Below are 25004 nucleotides of genomic sequence, written 5' to 3'. Positions count from 1 at the left end.
TTGAGTGATGAAACCTGTAATGTTTAAATAGTTATAAATGTGCTGACTAGGTGTGTTTGACAGTGAAAGCAGAACTAATTTTAAATGTACCATTAGCTAGCTTCTCTTTTCAATCATGTAAAACAATAAAGCATGCTATTTGTACGTAATAAAAATATGCAGTTATATTCGCTATTGTATATTTTGGGAAAGAAGAAAATGTTGGATAGAAGGTAATTCTCGCACCTTAAAACTACCAATCAAACAAACCTCAAACAATCTTGTCATTCACCAATGGTATGTTTTTCATAGATAAAGGGAAAACGCGTAATTTCAGAGTGGATGATTTTTATTTTAGATTAAAGAAAATGCCAAAGAACAAACAAAGAGTATGGACCAGATCGTCAGATGGTGTAAATTGGTGTATTATTTATTATTATTTGTATAAATAATTGAAATTGGGACCCCATGGTGCTAGGCACTATATATACATACAGAATGTACAGTCTTTGCCCTGAAGAATTTAAAATAGAATTTTTTATAGAGCGGGAATTGAGACACAGTTTAGGTGACTTACCCAAGGTCACAGAAGAAGTCTGTGGCAGAGCCAGGAACTGAACCAAGATCTTTTGAGTCCCAGTCCAATGCCATGACTGCCCCGCTATCCTTCTTTTCTTTTTCGACTTCGGTGGAACCACACTCATTTACATCAGCTGAGGATCTGATCCAGAATCTCTGAGAGAGAACACTGTGTGACTCAATCCAGAATAGTTGCCATCTTGAACTAATTCAGAGGGAGGAAAGTATATAGAAGAAAGACTTACAGTTAGAAAACTACACACACCATAACAATAGACGCAACCCTACAAAGAATTCCTTATGGGCTGACCTCTGCAGCTAAACAGAGGTCCAGGGGTTCTGGAACAATTTTTATGGTGGGGGTGCTGATGATGGAAACCATGTATTTGGTGTTTGTTGTTACTAATTCAAGCCAGGGGGTGTGGCAGCACCCCTAGTTCCACTACCACTGCAGAGGTCCTTGCAGGATTGGATCTTTAGCCAGTATTTTTTATGTGCAGATTTATTGTGGGAATCATTGAAAAGTCCTGCAGGCTTTTTTTATGTTATAAATGTTTGTTTTACAGTATAACATTATAATGCTTTTTTGGTGGAATGAAATACTGTTTTGTCCTATATTTTTCTTTCTTAGTATATAGATTCAATAGAGCTTGAGCATTCTACAGAAGTTGAGAACCCAGTGAAATACCACCAGGCGTGGCAAAAATTATGCAAAGCAGAGTAAGTGCCATCAAGTATTCTATATACAAAGTAGAAGAGTTTAATGATTTGTTGTTTTGTTTAATGTACATTTTTTCCTAACTGATTTTTCCAGTGTCTCGTATAATTTCAGTATCCAATACCATCTTATCTTTTTTCTCCTTAACTCAGTACTTTGCAATGTAAAAGCTATCATGGAAAAGATTTTTGATTTTATGTAAAAATATCACACTAATTCTAACATACATCTCAAATGGCAAATCATATATTACTCAAAAGATTTTGAACCATTCACTATACGAAGTAGACTTGTTTAGGAATTTGGTTTGGTTGCTGACAGGAAGAAATAGCTTCATGATAGTTTGTGACAAGAATGAGTTATACCGGAGGAAATAACACGTTAAAAAATATTGGGCCAGAATTCAGCCCCTGTTCTGGCCTCTTTGGGTGGGGTTTTTAAATGTGCCTGAGTGCTTAGGTACATTTGAAGAGTTGGGCATTTTCAAAAATTCTACCCTTTCCGATGTGACTAAAGGATCAGTAGTTTATTTTTGTCATCAAACATCATAGTAAAAAGTGAATAAGTCAGTGTTGTGCCCGGGCTACTAAATGTTTTTCATGACATTTTTGTAAGGCTGTTTTTATAAGCATCAATCTACTTGGCAAAATTATTAAACTGTGAGTGGCCCCATTGAAATCAACAGAAGTTTTGCGATGGATGGCACTGGGACCAGCAGTTCACCCTGTATAATTAAAGGGAACATTTTACTTCATCCACTACCATAAGGCATCTCTTTAGTATTACTCAGCAGTTATTGTCAAGGCACCAGAAGTACCATCCAACAGTGTAGTGTCAAGAAGTGAAGAAGAATTCTGTAGCTTGTTAAGGAAATAGGAATTTCACTGGAGAGGATGTAATTACTTTATTTGAATTTGGCTAGAACACTGATGCAGATGTTCCAAAACTTGAAATAAATCCAATGGATTTTTCATGTTGATGAGGTGTATTTCTCATTAAAGATCACAGAGAATTGGCATCTTGAAGTATACAAAATGTGGTGTCCCTTTTAACCTGGCAAGTCTATCATTTAAGTGACACACGGAGACTTTTTTTTTTATCCTGATTTTACATCCCAATCATTTTATGTATGGATTTTATTACAGTGGCATTTTGGTCCCAGGTGGGTTTGGATTTAGGGGAACAGAAGGCAAACTCCAAGCAATCTCTTGGGCAAGAAAAAAGAAAAAACCTTTTCTTGGTAAGATCTTTCAACTAACGAAATATCACTGAGTGTTGAAGATATGTAGAGAAAGGTGGTTAATTTTTTATAAAACTAAAGTAGTTGTTAAAATAGGACCTAAAATCTACCTGGCAAAGTTGCGTGGGCCTCATTAAAATGTAAAAAGAAAACAGAACCACTAACCCAGGAACCTATCGTTGCAACAAAGCCCGTTGCCAGCTGTGTCCACATATCCGGGGACACCATCATAGGGCCTAATCACATCAGCCACACTATCAGAGGCTCATTCACCTGCACATCTACCAATGTGATATATGCCATCATGTGCCAGCAGTGCCCCTCTGCCATGTACATTGGTCAAACTGGATAGTTTCTATGTAAAAGAATAAACGGACACAAATCAGACGTCAAGAATTATAACATTCAAAAACCAGTCGGAGAACACTTCAGTCTCTTTGGTCACTCGATTACAGACCTAAAAGTGGCAATTCTTCAACAAAAAAACTTCAGAAACAGACTCCAACGAGAGACTGCTGAATTGGAATTAATTTGCAAACCGGTCACAATTAACTTGGGCTTGAATAAAGACTGGGAGTGGATGTGTCATTACACAAAGTAGAACTATTTCCCCATGTTTATTCCCCCCTTCACTCCCCCCCACTGTTCCTCAGACGTTCTTGTCAACTGCTGGAAATGGCCCACCTTGATTATCACTACAAAAGGGTCCCGTCCCCCCCCGCTCTCCTGCTGGTAATAGCTCACCTTACCTGATCACTCTTGTTACAGTGTGTATGGTAACAGCCATTGTTTCATGTTCTCTGTGTATATAAATCTCCCCACTATATTTTCCACTGCATGCATCTGATGAAGTGAGCTGTAGCTCACGAAAGCTTATGCTCAAATAAATTGGTTAGTCTCTAAGGTGCCACAAGTACTACTTTTCTTTTTGTGGATACAGGCTAACACGGCTGCTACTCTGAAACCTATTAAAATGTAAGTGGTTTCTGACTCGAGTCAGCATTCAAGTTCTATGTGAGGGATGCTGACTCTGTTATTTGTTTTTGTTTTGTGATATCACATAAGAGCCCCAGTCATGGACCAGGACCCCATTGTGCTAGGTGCTGTATAAACACAGAACAAAAAGACAGTCCCTGCCTCAAAGACCTTAGAATCACTTTAGTTAGTTCATAGATTTTACATCTGATTTGGAGTATCAGTCTTTTTAAGAGTAACAAATCCACAACATTATAATTTTAGCTCAATATATCTGAAGAAAATATCCCTTTCAACATGTTTGTTATGTCTGATCATTTCTGTATTGCTTACTCCTTTTAATTACACTTTTCTATTATAGTAGTGTCCAATTAGGATCTTGGCCAGGTGCTATGCAGACACTTAAGAAGATATGGTCCTTGCTTTGAGTTGCTTACAATCTAAGATGCATGATGAATTCTTTGACTAGATACTAGAGATGGGCCCAGCCAAAGTTTTGGGTCTGAACATACCCAAACTTTCAGCTGTAGCCTATCCCTACTAGGCACATAACATTTAAAATGAAAAAAGATTATTTAGTAGGACTCTAAGGACGTTGTTATTCTGAATAGTCTAGAGTGACCTTTACGTTTCTTGCCTACAATTAGTCAACCAGTCTTCAGGATTTCCAGAATGTATGGGTTTGTACATACAAACTGGGTAGCCAGAAATCAAAACTGTGGGTATTCTGATAGCTGACTTGAGACTACTTTCCAAATTCTACTTTCTATTGTGTGAAACTCGGTTCTCTTCTCTTCTTTGCAGGAGTTTGCTTGGGGATGCAGCTGGCAGTGGTGGAGTTTGCAAGAAACTGTTTAAACTGGAAAGGTAAGTTCAGTATCCTAGTATGGATTTGGTTCACTTAGAAGAAAGCTTATTCTTTATATGAACTTTATATTATTCAGATCATAGTATTATGTGTTTAGATCAATGTGAAAAAATTCGAAGAGCTAGATTGTGAATTGGATTATATGCCTATGAAAGGGAGTAAGAACTCTCTTTCTACCCCTGTGCAGGCTACTCAGATCTTGGTTTCAGGAGCATAGGAATACACTGGGCAGCTCACCTCTATAGTCTGTCCCTCAAGCAAGTGGGTAGGTAGTGGTGGGGAATGGGAGGAACGTTAGCTCTATCCCACTACTTATTGAGCAGAGTAGCCAAATAAGTGCAGGGTGGGTAGTAATTTAGTGCTGGTTTAGGCCAGGAGTAAATTGTTGCCCTCAGGAACAAGTCGGTAGTAGGGGAGGAAGTGTGACTCTGGTGAGTCTCTGTGAGTATGTCTGCACTTCAGGCTAGAGGTGTAATTCCCAGCTCGTGAAGATGTACCCACTCTAGCTCTGATCTCACTGGCACACTGAAAACAGAGTGTAGTTGCAAAAGCATGAGCAGGAAGAGGGGCTAGCCACACTGACTACATACCTGTCTGAGACACTGGGGCAGACACTACCCTGTCCCACTGCTCATGCTGCCACAGCTACACTATTCTTAATGTGCTAGCTCAATCAGAGCTAGCACAGATGTTTCCTTGAGTTGGGAATCACACCCCCTTCTTGACGTTTCGACTTACCCGGAGGCATTGTGCTTCCTGATGCTGCTGCTGGGGTGTTGTACCTTACACACACACCTTTACAAGGCTGTGCCTAAGGGCACAATATAGTCCTACAAGCCAACAAAGATGATGATCTAGGATGATGAAAATGTATGGTGGTTATTCTGAATTTTTTGTGTTCCAGATGCAAATTCTACAGAATTTGACCCAAACACAAAATACCCTGTTGTAAGTACTGATTTGTTTCTTCTGTGTGTTTTCTTAATACCCCTTTTTTGCCTTGGTTAGATGAAAGGCTATGTATCTTTTTCATGTGTTGTGACATGAAGAGATGTCTGCTGTCCATATTCAGTATATTTATTGTTTAAATGGGAACTCAGCACTATAATGAAGATGTAAGAGTAATGAAGATATAATGTTGATTTTTATATCAGAGTAATTTGCATGGCCACAGATTGATATAAGCAGAGGATAAGGATTGTAATGAGGTTACCATAGAGTAAAACATAACAAGAAGCTATAAGGAAGGAAAGATCTCTTATCAAAACACAAATTTTTGCAATAAAATTGCAGGGAAAATAAAGAAAAGGACTGGTATAATTTTTTTTATGTGATAGGTTTTTTTTTTCCAAATTTGTTCTAGTGTCACAAAGAGAAAGTCCTTCTTTAGGACAGTTTTCTATGCTGTATGTTTGATGGGACTGTCCCAAAGCAGAGGAAAATTGATCAAGCACTTAAAAACATCATAGTGGATTTAATAAAAGTGAAAGTACAAATGGTTCTAATCATAGTGATTTTGGATCTTCCAGATAGAAAGTCCTCTTGACTCAGTAATATAAAGTTGCACTCACATCATCCATGTGTGCTCTGGCAAAATCTTGGAAGGGAGCCCCCTGATAATATCTCATAGTTGAGGAGAGGATGTAATATTCTCATAACAGGAAAGCTCACAGACTATCTGAAAAATGGAGATTTCTAGAATATGAAAAAGATAAGACAAGAGAAATGTTTTAGATATATATTGAATTAACAGACTGCTAAATGTTAAACTGCTGCTCCAGTGTCAGCTTGCTCCAGAAGTGTTAGGTTGTAATCTGAAATGTAAAAATGGATTTTTTGCTTAGTCTTCAAAAGACTGCATGCTTACAGACTGCATGCTTCTTTTGCATCTAAGAAAAATTGACCCCTGATGAATTCCATAAATCAATGTACTCTTGAAACCCTGAACATTATCAAGGTTATCTTAAGCCTGTTTGGTGGGCAGGAAGTTTAGATGCAGAAGGGCCGGGCTACAGGGAAGACTGATCTTAGGATGCACTGAATGCATGTCCTTGGGAAGGGGGCATTAGCAGAATTTCTTCCTATCATGCCATTACAGTTTATTCCCTTTCCGGGTCTCACCTACTAAACCTTGTTGCAGGTGACATTTAGCCCCCTCAAAATGTTCTTGTCAGTAATCTCATTTTACTTATCCTGATGTTGCCATGTTTCTTTATTGTTAAGTAGATGGTCTTTGTAACATGCCATTGAAGTGCTATGGATTATTTGTATCCTTTGAAAATCCCTTAATCCTCACTAAAGATGGACCTGAACTAATACCCCAGGTCTGAATGTCCCACGCTTTGAGTTAATTTTGGTCTGGATCTGAATCAAGATTTAAACTTGTCAGCATGAGCTCATTGCTGGCTTTTACTTTACATGCTGTATTCTTTTATCAATGATTACAGAGAACTACTGTTTATTACAGTGTAATAGCAATCAGTCCACAGTACAATATTTTTTAGCCTGTTCAAATCCATACTTCAACTCTCACAGCAATTTTCTGTGTTAAAGTGCAATAATAGTACTAAATGTTAGAACAATAGCAAGTGGACATCTGTGTTGATGACCATGGTTTGAAGATAAACACGAAGAAACCTGAAGTTTTGCAAGTGAAGAGGGTGGAAAAAGAGCTGTTGATTGAAGCTTCAGAAGAGACACTCAAGGAGAAGAAAGAATCTGTGTACTTGGTGTGACAAAGCTCTGTCCTTGCCTCCGTGGGTCCCGTGTTTCCTGGCAGATTTCACTAGCCTCAGAGGCTCACTATAACCCTCCACATAACCCTTCTTTCTCTCAAGAAAAGGGTCACAGTCTGCTGAGCCATTTTCATCATAAGCCAGCAAGGGAGGTGAGGAGAAGTTATCCTTCCTTGCACAGTCTCTGTTGTCTCCCAGTCTCAGTGATTAATCAAGGGGCAAAGGTGGGGGGGAAGCCCGGGCCCACCCTCTACTCTGGGCTCCAGCCCAGGGACCCTAATAGTATCAGCTATGGTAGCTGACCATTTAGAAACATGACATATACAATTCCCTGGGCTACTTCCCCCATAGCAGCACCCACTTCCTCAAGCTCCACTTCACCCTTACCTCAGGGCCTCCTTCCTTGTGCCTGATATGGTGTGTACTGCTCAGTCTCTCCAACAGCACAACTTCCTCCTACGGCTCCTGACATGCACACCCACCTGACTGACTGGGCGGCTTTTAACTACTTTCAGCCAGCCCCTGATTGGCTTCAGGTGTCCCAATCAACCTAGCCTTCTCCCTGCCTTCTGGAAAGTTCTTAATTGGCCCCAGGTGTCTTAATTGACCTGGAGCAGCTTCCATTTCACTTAACCTGGTACCAGGGATTTGTTTAGCCTGGAGCTAATATATCTATCTCCCACTACTTTTCTATAGCCATCTGGCCTTGCCCAGTCACATTGGGAAGTACACTGAAGGTATAAACTGCAGTTAAAAACATTCACCTGGCCCGTGCCAGCTGACTCACGGGGCTTGAGCTATGGGGCAGTTTAATTGTGGTTCAGACGAGCCCAAGCTCAGGGTCTAGGACCCCGCAAGAGGGGAGGATCCCATAGCTCTGACTGCAACCCAAGCCCGAATGTCTACTCCACAATTAAACAGCCGCTTATCCCGAGTCAGTTGGCACAGGCCGACTGCGGGTGTCTTTTTGGAGTGTAAACATACCCTTAGTGCTATCAGAGAGAGATCTGGAGAATTGAAAAGAAGAGCCCACTGTGCGTGAGTGACAGTGAAAAAGATAGAAGTACTGTAGGACCTCAGTTAAGTAACAAACTGGCAGGAAAAGTATATGTTGCATGTGTTTTTCTCTGCCTGCTCTGTGGTTTAGAAATGGTGGGGTCTTTTGCACATGGAAGAAAAAAGATTTTCTATGGTTCTAAGATACAGGTAGTAGCACATAATATATTGAGAATGGCAGCCAAGTGGAGGGAAGACAGTGTGTGCATGGAAGAAATTAGGGGAAAGATGAATGTGGGACTCCCAGTAATAAATAGGCTGGAGAGTGCACATTTGAAGTGGGTGGACAAGTGATACTAATGAGAGAAGAATGATTTGCAAAGAAAGCATGGGAGGAAAAGGACTTCAGGAAAGCAGACTTCGACTCCCTCAGGGAACGGATGGCCAGGATCCCCTGGGGGACTAATTTGAAGGGGAAAGGAGTCCAGGAGAGCTGGCTGTATTTCAAGGAATCCCTGTTGAGGTTACAGGGACAAACCATCCCAATGAGTCGAAAGAGTAGTAAATATGGCAGGTGACCAGCTTGGCTTAATGGTGAAATCCTAGCGGATCTTAAACATAAAAAAGAAGCTTACAAGAAGTGGAAGGTTGGACATATGACCAGGGAAGAATATAAAAATATTGCTCGGGCATGTAGGAATGAAATCAGGAGGGCCAAATCGCACCTGGAGCTGCAGCTAGCGAGAGATGTCAAGAGTAATAAGAAGGGTTTTTTCAGGTATGTTGGCAACAAGAAGAAAGCCAAGGAAAGTGTGGGCCCCTTACTGAATGAGGGAGGCAACCTAGTGACAGAGGATGTGGAAAAAGCTAATGAACTCAATGCTTTTTTTTGCCTCTGTTTTCACTAACAAGGTCAGCTCCCAGACTGCTGCGCTGGGCATCACAAAATGGGGAAGAGATGGCCAGCCCTCTGTGGAGATAGAGGTGGTTAGGGACTATTTAGAAAAGCTGGACGTGCACAAGTCCATGGGGCCGGACGAGTTGCATCCGAGAGTGTTGAAGGAATTGGCGGCTGTGATTGCAGAGCCATTGGCCATTATCTTTGAAAACTCGTGGCGAACGGGGGAAGTCCCGGATGACTGGAAAAAGGCTAATGTAGTGCCAATCTTTAAAAAAGGGAAGAAGGAGGATCCTGGGAACTACAGGCCAGTCAGCCTCACCTCAGTCCCCGGAAAAATCATGGAGCAGGTCCTCAAAGAATCAATCCTGAAGCACTTGCATGAGAGGAAAGTGATCAGGAACAGCCAGCATGGATTCACCAAGGGAAGGTCATGCCTGACTAATCTAATCGCCTTTTATGATGAGATTACTGGTTCTGCGGATGAAGGGAAAGCAGTGGATGTATTGTTTCTTGACTTTAGCAAAGCTTTTGACACGGTCTCCCACAGTATTCTTGTCAGCAAGTTAAGGAAGTATGGGCTGGATGAATGCACTATAAGGTGGGTAGAAAGCTGGCTAGATTGTCGGGCTCAACGGGTAGTGATCAATGGCTCCATGTCTAGTTGGTAGCCGGTATCAAGTGGAGTGCCCCAAGGGTCGGTCCTGGGGCCGGTTTTGTTCAATATCTTCATAAATGATCTGGAGGATGGTGTGGATTGCACTCTCAGCAAATTTGCGGATGATACTAAACTGGGATGAGTGGTAGATACGCTGGAGGGGAGGGATAGGATACAGAAGGACCTAGACAAATTGGAGGATTGGGCCAAAAGAAATCTGATGAGGTTCAATAAGGATAAGTGCAGGGTCCTGCACTTAGGATGGAAGAATCCAATGCACTGCTACAGACTAGGGACCGAATGGCTAGGCAGCAGTTCTGCGGAAAAGGACCTAGGGGTGACAGTGGACGAGAAGCTGGATATGAGTCAGCAGTGTGCCCTTGTTGCCAAGAAGGCCAATGGCATTTTGGGATGTATAAGTAGGGGCATAGCGAGCAGATCGAGGGACGTGATCGTTCCCCTCTATTCGACATTGGTGAGGCCTCATCTGGAGTACTGTGTCCAGTTTTGGGCCCCACACTACAAGAAGGATGTGGATAAATTGGAGAGAGTCCAGCGAAGGGCAACAAAAATGATTAGGGGTCTAGAACATATGACTTATGAGGAGAGGCTGAGGGAGCTGGGATTGTTTAGCCTGCAGAAGAGAAGAATGAGGGGGGATTTGATAGCTGCTTTCAACTACCTGAAAGGGGGTTCCAAAGAGGATGGCTCTAGACTGTTCTCAATGGTAGCAGATGACAGAACGAGGAGTAATGGTCTCAAGTTGCAGTGGGGGAGGTTTAGATTGGATATTAGGAAAAACTTTTTCACTAAGAGGGTGGTGAAACACTGAATGCGTTACCTAGGGAGGTGGTAGAATCTCCTTCCTTAGAGGTTTTTAAGGTCAGGCTTGACAAAGCCCTGGCTGGGATGATTTAACTGGGATTTGGTCCTGCTTCGAGCAGGGGGTTGGACTAGATGACCTTCAGGGGTCCCTTCCAACTCTGATATTCTATGATTCTGTGATTCTAAGGACAGCAAGAAAGGATGTGAAGACAGAAGATACGATGAAAAGACTGTCAAGAGAAGATTGAAGAGAAAAGGACTGGAACTCTAAGACCTATGAACCCCTGCAATGGACCAGAAGGAGTAGCAAAGACTTGTGGGCACCTCTGACCCCATACAAAAGGGAAAAGGAGTTGAGAAGTGAATTGAAGCTCATATCTATGACAACATATTGCGGTTGTACAGAAATATCATGAATCATTGGGAGATCTGCAGCGTTTTGATAGCATTGAAGGAGAAGCAAGACATACATTCAAGTACAATTTATATGAAGAAAATAATGGAATAAATGTAAAATCTGAAAGTCACAAAAGATTAATGTAATGAATGGAGTTTAAACAGTTTGTGTGTGATGTGCGTAACAGCTACTCTGCAAAGCTTGTTTCTGAATCTTAATCTGTATAGCGGAAATGCTGATATTTCACAGCTGAACTCTGAGTGAGGCAAAGAGAACCTTCAGTTGTTTCAACTGGGCATCTTACCATATTAATACCTGTAGCCCTAAAGGCTTCAGTTTAGCAGAGCCTGCATTGTATTAAAATATTTGGATATTGTTTATAGTAATGGACAGAAATAATTTAAGGGGTATCAGGTTCGTGAGGTTTGTGAATTATTGAGGCCATAGAGATGATTTCATGCAACGTGAGAGCTGATGAGGGAACTCCACGTCATTCCGTGGTAACACCCTCAGCAACTCAGAAAGGCTTGAATCAGAAGTAGAGCACTTACTGTACTACTCTTCCTTGTGTTGGCTACTCCTCCTCTGGAAGTTGCTCCTTGAGAATGAGAGTGGAGAAACACTGGTCCAGTAACAGTTGTTTTGCTTGGTTTGTTTTGTTTTTAAATAAAAAAAATAGGACCATGTGATTGCTGAACCATGCCAATAAGCAAGGATTCTCAGGGGAAGGTGTAGAACTTGGAATTTCTTGTAACTCTTTTTAATTTACTACACATAGTATTGCCAACCTCAAGTGTTCATAAATCATGAGCTGAACCCCAGAAATCACGAGATTGGCTTAACACTCATGAGATTTCTAAAAATAATTAATAAATTTGGGGTTCTTTTTATTTGTCTTCTTGGATTTGAGCTTGTAAGAGTCTGTTTTACAGCTTTTCTCTGCAACCATGAAGGCTAGGAACTTATTTAAATAAAAACAAAAAATAAAAGCTAAGATTTTCACACAATCACCTGACTCAAGGAGCTGCAGCTAAGAAAAACAGCAAAATATCACAAGAATCATGATAAAAATCGCAAGAATTGGCAACACTATTAATTGACTGTGTCCTTGGAACTGTAATGGCCCAAGTGATATTGCTGTAATAGAATGCACAGAAACTGTTTTGATCAAAAGTTTTTAGCACTGTGAAGATTTTCTTTTTGAGATATTTGCTTCTCATTCTAAAGTTGAAGATAAATGTTGTGACTTGACTTGTTTGAAGAGTAAGGCATACTTAAGCTGTAAGGGAGTTTCCTACCGTGTTGTTGATCTATATCAGCTCAACTATTATTCATCTATTTCATCTTGTTCCATGGTTCAGTATGATTACAAAAGCATTACTTGGCATTGATCCTGCTGACACACCCAGGAGAAACTTTATGCACATGAGTACTCCTGCTGAGCTTCATGGGTAGTCAGAGGGGCTACATGCAGGAGTTAAGCCAGTCTGTACGTGTTGGAGGACTGGAACCATAGTGTGCAGTTGATATTTCAGTGCTGAGAAACTATTTGATAGTTTCTGCATACAAAACACTGGTTTATGAGTTTCTTTTGTGACTTGCACATTATAAAGTTTATCTACAAAGTTTGTTTTAAACAAAATTTTACCATTTTTCCTTCCCACATGGTGAAAAGCATATAAAATGTGTCTAGGGGATTTAAATTAAAGTGGACATGTCTGAGTTTCCTGTTACAGTTATTAGCATTTATGCATTTATCCATCCTTGCGTTAGCACTAGAAATAGTCTTGAACGAAAATCTTTTATCTGAATGTCACAAAATAATAATCAGTAGTTCTTTTAATCTGGAGAACTCCAAGTACATTGCACAGATGGAAAGTTTCATCTATAGATGGGGGAAGCAGTAGCACAGAGAGGTGAAGTGACTTTCCCAAGGTCAACCAGTCCGTCAGTTGCAGAACCAGGCATAGAACCCAGCTTGTCTGACTCCCAGCCCAGTGCTGTATCCATCATATCGTGCATGTTAGAATTCCATATCCAGATTTTGAAGCTTGGGCCCAGCTCTGTTTAATATAGATTTGATTTCACAAAGGGAATGTCGGCTAGATGAATGATGGCTGGTCAGGCCCAGAAACTCATGCTATCTAATTCCAGCTGTGTTGATAACTTGCTGCATGTGTTCTATGGTAAGGCCTTTAATCTTTTTGCCTCTGTTTTCTGACCTGTAAAATTGGAATGATAATACCTACTGACCTTGCCTGGCTGTTGTGAGGATTAATGTACTTCATGTTTTTGCAACACTTTGAAATAGTAATGCTCCAAGTTGTATTATTATTCTGTGGAATAATTTTATACTGCAAATAATACATTTAGGGATAAATTCTGCACTGTTTTCTTTGTACATTCCTTGCAGCCCTTTGCAGTAAATGTGTTTACACAGCGTGTTAGGGCAGAATTTGATCCAAATGGTCAAAGGCATTTTGTTTTTATTCCCCCTCTTTCCCCACAATATTAAATCAGGTTGTAATCTTTTCTGATGAGCTCTTGCGTTGTGGTCTCAGTCTTTTATCTGCTGATGCCTCTAATATAACTTTTGTAAAAATGGCTCTGTCAGTACTAGCCTTGAAAATGCTGATTTTATTTTTAAAACTTTATTTTCCATGATATTTCTGATATTACATATGGTACGAAGTGCTCCTGACATTTTGGAATAAGTAAAATGTAAGCATTTTTCATAACCCGGAGCCTTGGATTAGAAGTGGGCTTTGGGAGGAAGTGACACTTTTATAACACTATTTAATGTTTACTTCCCGTTGCCTGCTTTTCCTATAACTTACAAGAGGTGTTAGCAACACAGTCAAAGTCAGAAATTTCTCCTATTGTATAACAGAGATAAAAAGAAAAGAAATATAGATCCCAGACCTGCAAATGCTTACACACATGAGTAATCCCATTTAGTTCAGTGTGATTACTTGCATGCATAAAGTTGCTCACATACAGAAGTATTTGCAGGGTTGGGCTCATAGCCAAAATTGGAGTAAAAACAAGGTGTATGAAAATAGTTTATATTTGGCCAAAAATAGACTATTTGAAAAATAATTTTTCTCCAAGAAACACTAGCTACTTAAGGACTGAAGTGTACACAGTAGTCTATTTTAGGTACCTTATTTTATCTCACAATCTTTAATTTATCCTCTCAACACCCCTGTGAGGTAGGAAAGTGTTCTTATCCCTATTTTACAGATGGGGAACTGAGGTACAGAGAGACTAAGTGACTTGCCCAAGGTTACAAAGGACATCTGTGGTAGAGCAGGGACTTGAACCCAAGTCTCCCAAGTTCTAAGCTAGTGGTCTGTCCTCCTTCTTACAGGGATGCCTTATTTTTAATTTCGTTTCCTTGTGTTTTATTAGTTTCTTCTCAATAAGGTAACTAATAATACCGATAGCAATTACTATGATGCTGGAATTTTCTGATGTAGGCTATGTGCTGAAAGGATTAAAAAGAGAATCTAAAAAAAATTGTAAATGTTTTAATGTGCAAAAATAACTTCATCTGATGTGGACCTGATCATACTCCTCCCAAAGATGACTAAATCTGTAGGGGACAATAGAGAGGACTGATGTTGCAAGGCTAATTGGGCTTGTGTTGAAAAGAGGAATGAATATGCTAAATATTTATTAAGAGATTGAATCCTACACTCCCGTGAAGTCAGTGTCTAAATTCCTGTTCATTGAAAGAGGTTAAGTGTTATTTCTATGCATAAATTTTATTTTGTATTTATAACAAATACAAAAAAGCAAACTTCAGAAGTTGTAAATGTATAGTGTGACAGGGTCGGGCCAGATGGCTACAGGAGAGTGATAGAAGGCAGATATATTAGCCCCAGGTTAAGTAGGTCCCTATTCCCTGGGTAAGGTAACAGGGAAGGTTTTTTTTTTGAAACAGAAAAGAAATTTATTTGTAACAATTACAGAGAGTACAAAAGGATAAAAAAAAACTTAGCAACAACACAACGCAATCAGAAGGTATAACACAACAGCTTTTCAGGAGGGAGAGGTGTTCAGGTAGCCCAGGCCCAGAGCGGGGGGGCTTCCTCGACACTCGCGGTCTTCCACCCTCCTGAGTTACCTGGTGGCCTAGAGCGGGGGGGTAACAGGGAAGGTTTTTTTTTTTTTTTTTTTTTTTTTTTTTTTTTATTGAAACAGAAAAGAAATTTATTTATAACAGTTACAGAGAGTACAAAAGGATAAAGAAAAACTTAGCAACAAAACAACGCAATCAGAAGGTATAACACAACAGCTTTCAGGAGGGAGAGGTGTTCAGGTTAGCCCAGGCCCAGAGCGGGGGGGCTTCCTCGACACTCGCGGTCTTCCACCCTCCTGAGTTACCTGGTGGCCTAGAGCGGGGGGGTAACAGGGAAGGTTCCAGAACAATCAGGAACTTTCTGGAAACAATTAAGGCAGACAGGCTGATTAGAACACCTGCAGCTAATCACGAAGCTGCTAGACTCAATTAAGGCAGGCTAATCAGGGCACCTGAGTTTAAAAAGGAGCTCACTTCAGTTTGTGGTGTGTGTGAGGAGCTGGGAGGAAGAGGCGCAAGAAGCTGAGAGTGAAAAGGCGTACTACTGGAAGACTGAGAAGTATAAGCATTATCAGACATCAGGAGGAAGGTCCTGAGTTGAGAATAAAGAAGGTGTTGGGAGGAGGCCATGGGGAAGTAGCCCAGGGAGTTGTAGCTGTCATGCAGCTGTTACAGGAGCCACTGTAGACAGCTGCAATCCACAGGGCCCTGGGCTGGAACCTGGAGTAGAGGGTGGGCCCGGGTTCCCCCCATCCCCCCAACTCCCTACTTGATACCGGAGGAGTTGAACTGGACTGTGGGTTCCACCAGAGGGGAAGATCTCTGGCCTGTTCCCTGATCCACTAGGTGGATCAGCAGAGACTGCGGGGATTGTTCTTCTTCCTTTCCCCATGCTGGCCATTGATGAGGCTAACTGAGTGAACGGCAGATTTGAGCGACGAAAGTGGCCAAACTGAGGGCTGCTGTGAACCTCTGAGGAAGCAAATCCACCAATAAGCGCAGGACCCACCAAGGCAGAGGAGGAACTTTGTCACGATAGCCAAACCAGAAAAATGTCTTACCACTTTTGTGAAAGAGTGAAATCTCCCTTCCTTTAGAGTATTCCCACTCTGAATATTTTTCAGGGCCACCTCAAATCCATTAAAAAAAATGCATATAAGATGTCCCCTCTATGAGACTGACAGGAATTAGGATCTGAACCAATAGAAATATGTCTCATCTACTCTCTGCAGCTATGTAGCCATGTACTGTAAGTTGTTCCCAATTTAGGGCCTGATTCAGAAACATGTTTGGTGTTTCCTATGAAGTGCTGAGCACTTTCAACATCCCCTTTCTTCAGTGGGAGTTGAAGATACTTAGCACCTTTCAGGACTGGACCCTTAAAGGGTAAAGGGTCAGATCTCCCTTAAAGAACAGGTGTTTGGAAGTTTCATTGTAGCAAAGAGATCTGCTCTCGAATTGGAACAGCTAGCTGTATTGGTGAAAGGATTTTCACAATAATACAAACATCATCCCACCCAACTGCAATCCAGACCTGTCTCTCATAGTTGCGGTGAATGTTGCTTGCTAAAAGGTTCCCAGAAGGAGCAAAACGTTACTTTAAAAATGTAAACAGTGAAGTATATTTTTGGAACATTTTTTCTTTGTACTGTCTGTCATAAGGCAGAACATGATGCCAGCAGAGAGAATGGTGGATGCTCTGCTTGTAGCCATGTACTGTAATGTACTGACCATCCGTCTAATTCATCATCAAATGTTTTTTTCTGGGTCCTGTGGAAAATAAATAGAACGTAATCATGAAATTAAATGCTGTACCATAATGCATATGCAGAAGCAGGACAAATGAAGGATGCATAAACAACTTTAATTCTGACATTTCCTAACTTTGTGTCCTTGACTTTCTAACCCTAATAATGTTTTTTTTAAATTAGTTCTTAACTGTAACTTAAAGTTGTTAAAGTAAACGAATATCAAAGATATTTTATTATTATATTGTCAATAGCAAGAATATGTGAAAGAAGGAATTGAAACTTTTAGTGTCAGAATGGTTTAATGAATATATCCTGTTAGAACACAGGCCATCAGAGCAGAGGTCACAGACACATTTGTGATACAGTAGAACCTCAAAGTTACGAACACCAGAGTTATGAACTGACTGGTCAACCACACACCACATTTGGAACTGGAAGTATGCAATCAGGCAGCAGCAGAGACCAAAAAAAATTTAAAAATGCAAATACTGTATAGTACTTTGTTGAACGTAAACTACTAAAAAAATAAAGGGAAAGTTAAAAGAAAAAGATTTGACAAGGTAAAGAAACTGTTTCTGTGCTCATTTTGTTCGGGTGGGGAGGGATAGCTCAGTGGTTTGAGCATTAGCCTGCTAAACCCAGGGTTGTGAGTTTAATCCTTGAGGGGGGGCTGTTTAGGGATCTGGGGCAAAAATTGGGGTTTGGTCCTACTTTGAGGAGGGGGTTGGACTAGATGACCTCCTGAGGTCCCTTCCAACCCTGTGATTTAAATTAAGATGATTAAAAGCAGCATTTTTCTTCTGCACAGTAAAGTTTCAAAGCTGTATTAAGTCAACATTCAGTTGTGAACTTTTGAAAGAACAACCATAATGCTTTGTTCAGAGTTATGAACATTTCAGAGTTACAAACAGCCTCCATTCCTGAGGTGTTCGTAACTCTCAGGTTCTACTCTAATATGCAGGCCATATTTGATCTTAGATTTGATATAATTAATTTTGTATGTATACAGTTATGATATTCCTTACAGATTTTTACTTGATTCACCTAAGTACAGCTATTTTTGTTAGGTATATTTTGTGCATGTTATTGAGGAAAATATTTTTTTAAAATAGTAAATAGAATATGGGTAAGTTTGTATTTAACATACAAATCTTAAATATATCTAATTCAGATATTTGACTATATTGAGATGTGTGTCCTGACTTAAATTGAATTGACTAGTATATACTGTAGTGAACAATCCTTGCTGGGAGTGATAGACCGACCTTAATGTATATGGCCATATATTCCTTCCAAAACCATGAATTTAAACTAGAGGTGGGCAAGCTATGGCCCACGGGCCACGTCTGGCCCGCAGGATCGTCCTGCCTGGCCCTTGAGCTCCCTGCCAGGGAGGCTCGCCCGCAGCCCCTCCCGCACAGCCTCAGCTCATGTGCCATCAGCGCTCTGGGCGGCACGGCTGCGAGTTCCTGCCGGGCCGCGCGGCTGTGAGAGCCACTACCAGGTTAAATTGCTCCCCGTAGGAATGTGCTACTTTCAGAGCACCAGGACTGGCAGCCGTAAGTAGTACACTGTAAGTAGCACATTCCTACGGGGAGCAATTTAATATACTACACCTGGGTAGGGAAGGCTGTGCCTCCCAAAACAGCCTGGCTCCTGCCCCCTATCCACCACTTCCCGCCCCCTGACTGCCCCCCTCAGACCTATCCAACCCCCCCTGCTCCTTGTCCCCTGACTGCCCCCTCCCGGGACCCCCCGCCTCTAGCCCTTCCCCCATCCCCCAGAACCCCAGCCCCTATCCAATCCTCCCTGTCCCCTGACTGCCCTGACCCCTATCCACACCCCACCCCCTGACAGGCTCTCCAGGACTCCCACATCTATCCAACCATCCCCTGCTCCCTGTCCCCTTACTGCCCGCCGGGACCTCCTGCCCCTTATCCAACCACCCCGCTCCTCGCCCCCTTACCAGGCCGCTCAGAGCACCAGCAGCCGTAAGTAGTACACCGTAAGTAGCACATTCCTATGAGGAGCAATTTAGTACACTACACCCAGCCCTCCATACAGTTTTGGAACCCTGATGTGGCCCTTGGGCCAAAAAGTTTGCCCACCCCGATGTAAACTGTACCATGTGTCAAAGTACTACCCCCACATAAAGCTGGAGCTATATAAAGGCCATTTCCTCACATCATGTTTTTGTAGCATGAAATAAAAATGTTAATTCTAAAATAACTGGGAAGTGGACCTGCTTAGTGTGTGTTGATAACCAGTATATAGGAAATACAGTACAAGGAGACCAATCCTTTTACAATAAAGAACATCTTTATTATCTGCTGATAATGTTATCACAATAAGTAAATCTGTAAATACATATATATAATATATACTTTTTATGAATGCCAAGTTTTTTCTCTCTTCTTTTGCCAGTGGTAGTGGTCCTCCTTTTGTCTTACTGGCCTGTGCCAGTTACACGTTTTATAATGGACACAAATTCTTCAAAGCTGACTTTCCCATCATTATTTTTGTCCAACGATTTAATTATGTTATCGAGAGAGAATGCACCCTGTTTTTATGGGAAAATAATTTAACTAGTTAAGTAAAAAAATTAATGGTCACAGATCCTTCCTGATAAGAAACATAGCCCATAAAGTAGGCTAACTATCAATGTTACTATGGAGGTGTTGCTACTACTATGGGATCTATCAGTAAGTACATGGCATGTGTGTGTGTGTGAGATGGTTATATTGACTAACCAAGAAATGCAATGTCCACAGTCTGCTAAAGTTGTTATCAATGATGTACCAGTCCTCTGAACAGTGTGAGCAATCATCTGCCGTTCACTATAGAAGAGCATTCCTAAGAAATAGTTAAAATTCTCACAGACTATCAAGAAATCAAAATGTCCCCATGTGCAAGAGCCAGTGGACTCAGTGCAACCAAACACGCCAGAGGTTCTTGAACAAATCTCTACAGCAAGGCTTCATTATGACTAGGCTTTCATTCTGATGTAGGTAAATTGAGTTCAGACTATATCACAAAGATGGGGAAAGAATGATAGGAGCAGTAGCATAGACTCACTGAGCTACAGTGGCCACCATTAAAAGTCAACATCTACCACACAGTGCTATCTCAGGGTCTAACCCAGAGCCCACTTACATCAGTTGAAAGAATCCCATTGACTTCACTGGACTTTGGATCAGGCCCTGAGACAGGACTGTTCCCCCCGTATTTAGAATACTCTGTATTGTATTAGCAAAATTGTTCAAATGTGGAAAATCTAGCTAAGAGCATCAACTCCTTTTAGTCCAGTCCGTATTATGAAAGTGCACATGACATTCTGGTGCAGTGAATTTTCTGAAAACATTCTTGTTAATAAGTCAAATTTATAAAGCAGGATAAACCTAATTTTGATTGTGATTTAAGCTGCTTTTTTTATGTTGTGTCATACTTTATATCTATTTCAGTGTCAAACAAGTTGCACATTTCTTCAAAAAGGGAAAATGCTACAAAAATCTACTATCCAAATTGCAAATAGAAATCATTGATAAGACAGGTGAAATGTGAGTGTTCAGTCAAATCTGGATTTATTTTCCTCCAAGGCTGAACCAGCTATGACTGATATAAAAAAGTTTTAGTAAGAAAGCACCTGAGCAGACTTGCAGGTTTGTTTCCAATTAACTAAATTATGACTATAAATTATGATAATTGTTTGATAAGGAAGCACTTTTTTATACTTTATGGTTTTTCCACTAGGCTTAATTGCATATACTGGATCATGTAACAGATTTTTCTCCATCCAACAAATTGTAGCAAAATGAATAAAGTGGATTTTTGTTATTTACAAAATTCTGGAATTTCCACTGAGTTCAGGCCTTTGACAAAATGTACCAACATTGATTCAACACACCCACATTTAACATCTAAATGTCCACTCCAGCAAAGGAAACTGTTTGGAGTCCTACTGAAGTCAGAATCCAACTCCAGTTAATCTTCCAAAATCTGATCATTCTTGAAACCCCCACATGGTGTCATATGGACATTTCTGCAGATCAAGTGGTGGTGGTGATTTTTTGCCTTTGCACTTTTCTTGAAATCACAGAGAATTATTATCTCCATTTCCATTACGGCAGGATCTTCAACTATTTACCAGCTTCTTCAGACTTCTCACCTAAGTTCTGATACTTCTGTTTTCAAAATTGAATAATTACCAGTCAAAGTCTACCTAGTATTAAAAGTCTAAAGATCCTCTGAGATTAATCAAGATACAGTTGGGATGACCAGATGTCCTGATTTTATAGGGATCAGTCCCGATTTTTGGGCCTTTTTCTTATATAGGCGTCTATAACCGCCACCCCGTGTCCTGATTTTTCACACTTGCTGTCTGGTCACCCTAGATACAGTATATAGACTGCGGGGAATCTTTTATATGATCCAGTTGGTGCAACTTTGCCTTCAGAACACCTTATAAAATACATTAAAAGTATTTCTTTCATAGTGCCAAGTTGTGAACTCCGTACTCACATAGTTGTCCATTGTGAGTAACTGCTCACTAAGGCGAGTGGTGGATTCACATACTGACCCTTTGACAATGATCATTAAAGTCAATGGGGGCATAAGGCTCTGCCTTGCAGGATCAGGGCCTATATTTACATTTTTCCACCCATTCCACAGAGTACAATTGATGCTGCTTGGGCTACTCTTACCTGCAGATATTGTGCAAATTGATTTTGAAGCAGGTTTTTCAGTCCATCAATGGACAGCGCGCTGGTACTACCCTCCATCAACGCATATTGGGTGAAATATTTTAAAAGGTTACCATCAAGTAAATTTTCCATATTTCTGTTTATATTCTTGAAGAATAACTGTGAAAACAAAAACAAAACCCGACATTTGAATGTTTAAAGAGAAGGAAAAAATCAGTGATGGATTTCATTCCAGGTAGCATGTGTCTGTTTTGGATGAAGAGGGCAAGTAGTTAGTATAAGCAACAATTGTTTATTATAAGTGCAGTTTTTGGTTTGGAAATGATTATGTTAACCAAGCAGTTATCAACAGGTGAAAATGTAAATCTCCTCTAATATATTGAAACTATCGACTAGGTATACAGGTTTGTTTGATTTTTTTTTCCTATTGGGCCAATAATTCTCTTCCCACTAACATCTCAGCAGTGAATACGTTATACTTAACTGTTAACCCACAGGTACAGTGGGCTTTTTCTTCAATATGATGGGTTCAACCCACTTCCAAAAGAAAACGGCAAATTAATATAAGAGATTTTAAACGTGTAATAAATTCAGATCGTACTTACCTGACTCACGAAACCCAGAACAACTAACAGAATTCAGCAGGAGTGAGAATTGTGGGGTTGGGACAGCCTTTATAGTCTGTATGCTTTCACTCCACCCTGATTATGAAATTTTTCTTTTGTCATTAAAAACAGTACACTAATTTTAATCCTATAGCTCCAATGATCAAAGGTTTTGCATACTTTAGAAAAAAGACTTAATGAAAACAATTTTACAACTGAAGGGACACCATAAACCCCTATCCATGCATTTAGATGAGATTTCATGAAGGCCTTTCTGTGGGTATTTCCCCCCTACAAACTGCGTTTTAGTTTTTAAGCTCTGCCACACCCGCTTCAGAGTTAGCCTGGGGAAATCTTCTACAGAGAGAGGCTTTTCTGTACATGCATAAAACTTTGTTGTTTCCAAAATGTATGTTGCCTGATCCTTTTTAAGGGTTAATAATAATTGTACTGATTGCCTGTTGATCCTGATTAGTGAGCTGGGTGTAAGAGGGTTCTTGTCCCAGAATCAGACTACAGAGAACTAAAACCAATACATTCAGTATCTCGTTGGGAGCCTCGGGATCTATGGCAAGGACACTCACACTGAGGGCAAAGCCAAGCCTTGGTAATTTTTATTAAAACCAGTACTAGAGACAGAAAAGCTCCAAGCCACATACACAGACAGGAATAATACAGTATTGGGGATATCTGTGGTATCATTCCCTTGCATATGCTCTTAGACTTATATACTTACACCCTTCCTTGAGGACCGGTGGTAAGAGACAAAGGACCAGCCCTGCCTCTGGCATGCTGAGTGAGTCCAGTAGTCCAGGTTCCCCAATGCCCAAGATTGGTGGCAGATAAGAATATAGCTAAAGGGTCAAATGATGGAAAGCTAACCTCATCCACATGGTGGTTTGGCCTATTACAAGGCCTGAACACTATCACAAATATTCATTCTAATGCCGAGCTTTCCAAGTCCAAATCTAACTTCCTCACCCTTATAATATTGGAGTGCATTTAAATATCCTATAAGTTAACTTATTAATGCAATTTAATTAATTATCATATATGCCACCTATGGCTCAAGCAAGTTTGAGGTTAGACATCTGCCAACATTTCTGTCCTAAAATATCCAAGTCCAGTATCACTTCAGTATTCCTGCGGTTGCCTGATATCGTTATATTCCAACTCCTGCTATTGAGCAAGCTATTCCTAGTTCCCCAAAACCTAAGGGTAACTGTCAGGTCATTCATCTATGCCAAGGGTCACAGGTCTACTGTGCTTGGCTATACTTATGCTAACCTGCTTAAGCTAATGTCTTACAGGGTACAGGCCTGTAGGTTCCTTTTGTTACTGATGAATATAATAAAAAACTAAGCTAGTTATGGGCTACACTTAGCATACAGCATTTTATCATAAAACATATTCATTGACCTTCTGGGCTAGAAGAATGTAAAAGAAATGTAATATAGGAGTGGATGGCTAACCGTTACAGTACAGTCCAAGAACCTGCCTATATTTAAAATACAGACCTAATTTTTAATAGTTATTTATTTTGAGTTTTCATTTATAATTCTCCAAAGTACACAGTTTTCATTTATAATTCTCTCAAAAAATGTTACACGCACAAAACTCTAAAAGCATTTCAGCTAAAAGCTGATTAGGTAAAAATTAACTCTAAGGTGCTGAAGGTCCAGTATACTCCTTATTTGTGCTGATGACTTTTGTCTTTATTTGTTGTTATGGTCTAGCTCTCACGGTCGTACTTTAAACTGCTCACTTCCTGGAGATCCAGGTGTGGTGCTTGTAACCCAGGCTTAGAGTATGAGGGGTAATGGATGTGTCTTTTGACTGTAATTTATGATGCAGTTCACCATGGGTCAGTCATGTCTACCCTGTGGCAGAGAAACCATTTTATCAAGAGTCACGGAGTCTAAGTATTCCTCTGGCAATGACATTTTTTTGGTAGCATAAAATGGGCATTAAACACACTAGAGCTGGGCAAATAATGTGCTTGATAGTATGGAGATTCATTCCAAGCTCTCACAGATGTCCCTGTAAGTGCTACAAGCACCGTGTCACTTTCCATGATCATGTTTACAAAGTCAAGCTGCTAATTTTAAGGGAATTTTATGTGACTGTTCACCCCTGTAAACTTGTTTGGTAAAATATTTACAAACACAAAAAGTGGGGAGAACAATCAAAATGAACTGGATTATAAATTTGAATAAATGTTTGTGAATACTTTTTATTTTTTTTGCAGAATTCACTTATTTTTATTTGTATGCAACTTGTGTATAATCAGTAGCTTCCAGAGCATCAGGGATCTAGTCAGTTGGTAAAATCTCTCTTTAACTCTGCATGATCTGATGCAGAGGGAAAAATTATAGAGCAGACCAGGTTTCTCAGACTAGATGGCATAAACTAGGACCCTGTGTTTCTGTGACATACAGGACACACATACCGCAAATATCTGGAATGATCTGTTGTTTTAGTGAATAAGCATAATGGAGGGAAGTGTAAAATCTTAGTCTGAACTGGAAAAATCTACAGCCTGTGAAATATTTGCTATGCTGTGTGCAGATCATGCCTAATGCAGCATCTGGGGTAAAATAAAGGGACGTGTTATAGCTACAGGTCAACAAGAGTGCAGTACAGCTTTGAATCAGGTTGTAGGATATAGTAGCCAGGATATAGTAACCAGCAAATGAGATAAGTGCCTGTTGTGGGGACACAGGTGGCAAAAGGTAGAATGAAAGCTGGGCTGGAGTGCCTTTCCTCTAACTGCACGGGAATCTGTCACAGCTCATGAAGTACAGCAATACCTATATCCTGTGGGTTGCAATCAGTATTAGTCGTTCCCTCACTATTGTGCATGAGTGTGCCGCCAGCAACAACTGTACACTGTCACCATGCTGTGGGTCAGCACTAAGTCTTCCTGACGAATGAAAATACCATTTTGGTCCTCTGGTCACAGGGAGAGATGTGTCTGATAGGCAAATCTGTTTTGT

At 40.5% G+C, this 25004-nt stretch overlaps 1 protein-coding gene across 15 annotated transcripts in view; it reads left to right on the top strand.

Moving 5' to 3' along the window:
* CTPS2 (CTP synthase 2) overlaps positions 1–25004 on the top strand; it is a 160174-nt gene that overhangs the window by 44780 nt on the left and 90390 nt on the right. For 14 of the 15 annotated variants that reach the window (XM_075131534.1, XM_075131532.1, XM_075131521.1 and 11 more), the window contains 4 exons: positions 1190–1278; positions 2422–2516; positions 4296–4358; positions 5264–5307. In XM_075131534.1, coding sequence (XP_074987635.1) covers positions 1190–1278; positions 2422–2516; positions 4296–4358; positions 5264–5307 — 291 coding nt within the window. Of the gene's footprint in view, positions 1–1189; positions 1279–2421; positions 2517–4295; positions 4359–5263; positions 5308–10658; positions 13409–25004 lie in introns of those variants that run through there. The other variant, XM_075131540.1, reaches the window with a different exon arrangement.

Source organism: Caretta caretta, chromosome 1 (genome assembly GCF_965140235.1).
Source record: "Caretta caretta isolate rCarCar2 chromosome 1, rCarCar1.hap1, whole genome shotgun sequence".
Taxonomy (NCBI): domain Eukaryota; kingdom Metazoa; phylum Chordata; order Testudines; family Cheloniidae; genus Caretta; species Caretta caretta.
Note: the sequence above shows the minus strand (reverse complement) of the source record. Positions and strands in the feature narration are given on the sequence as shown.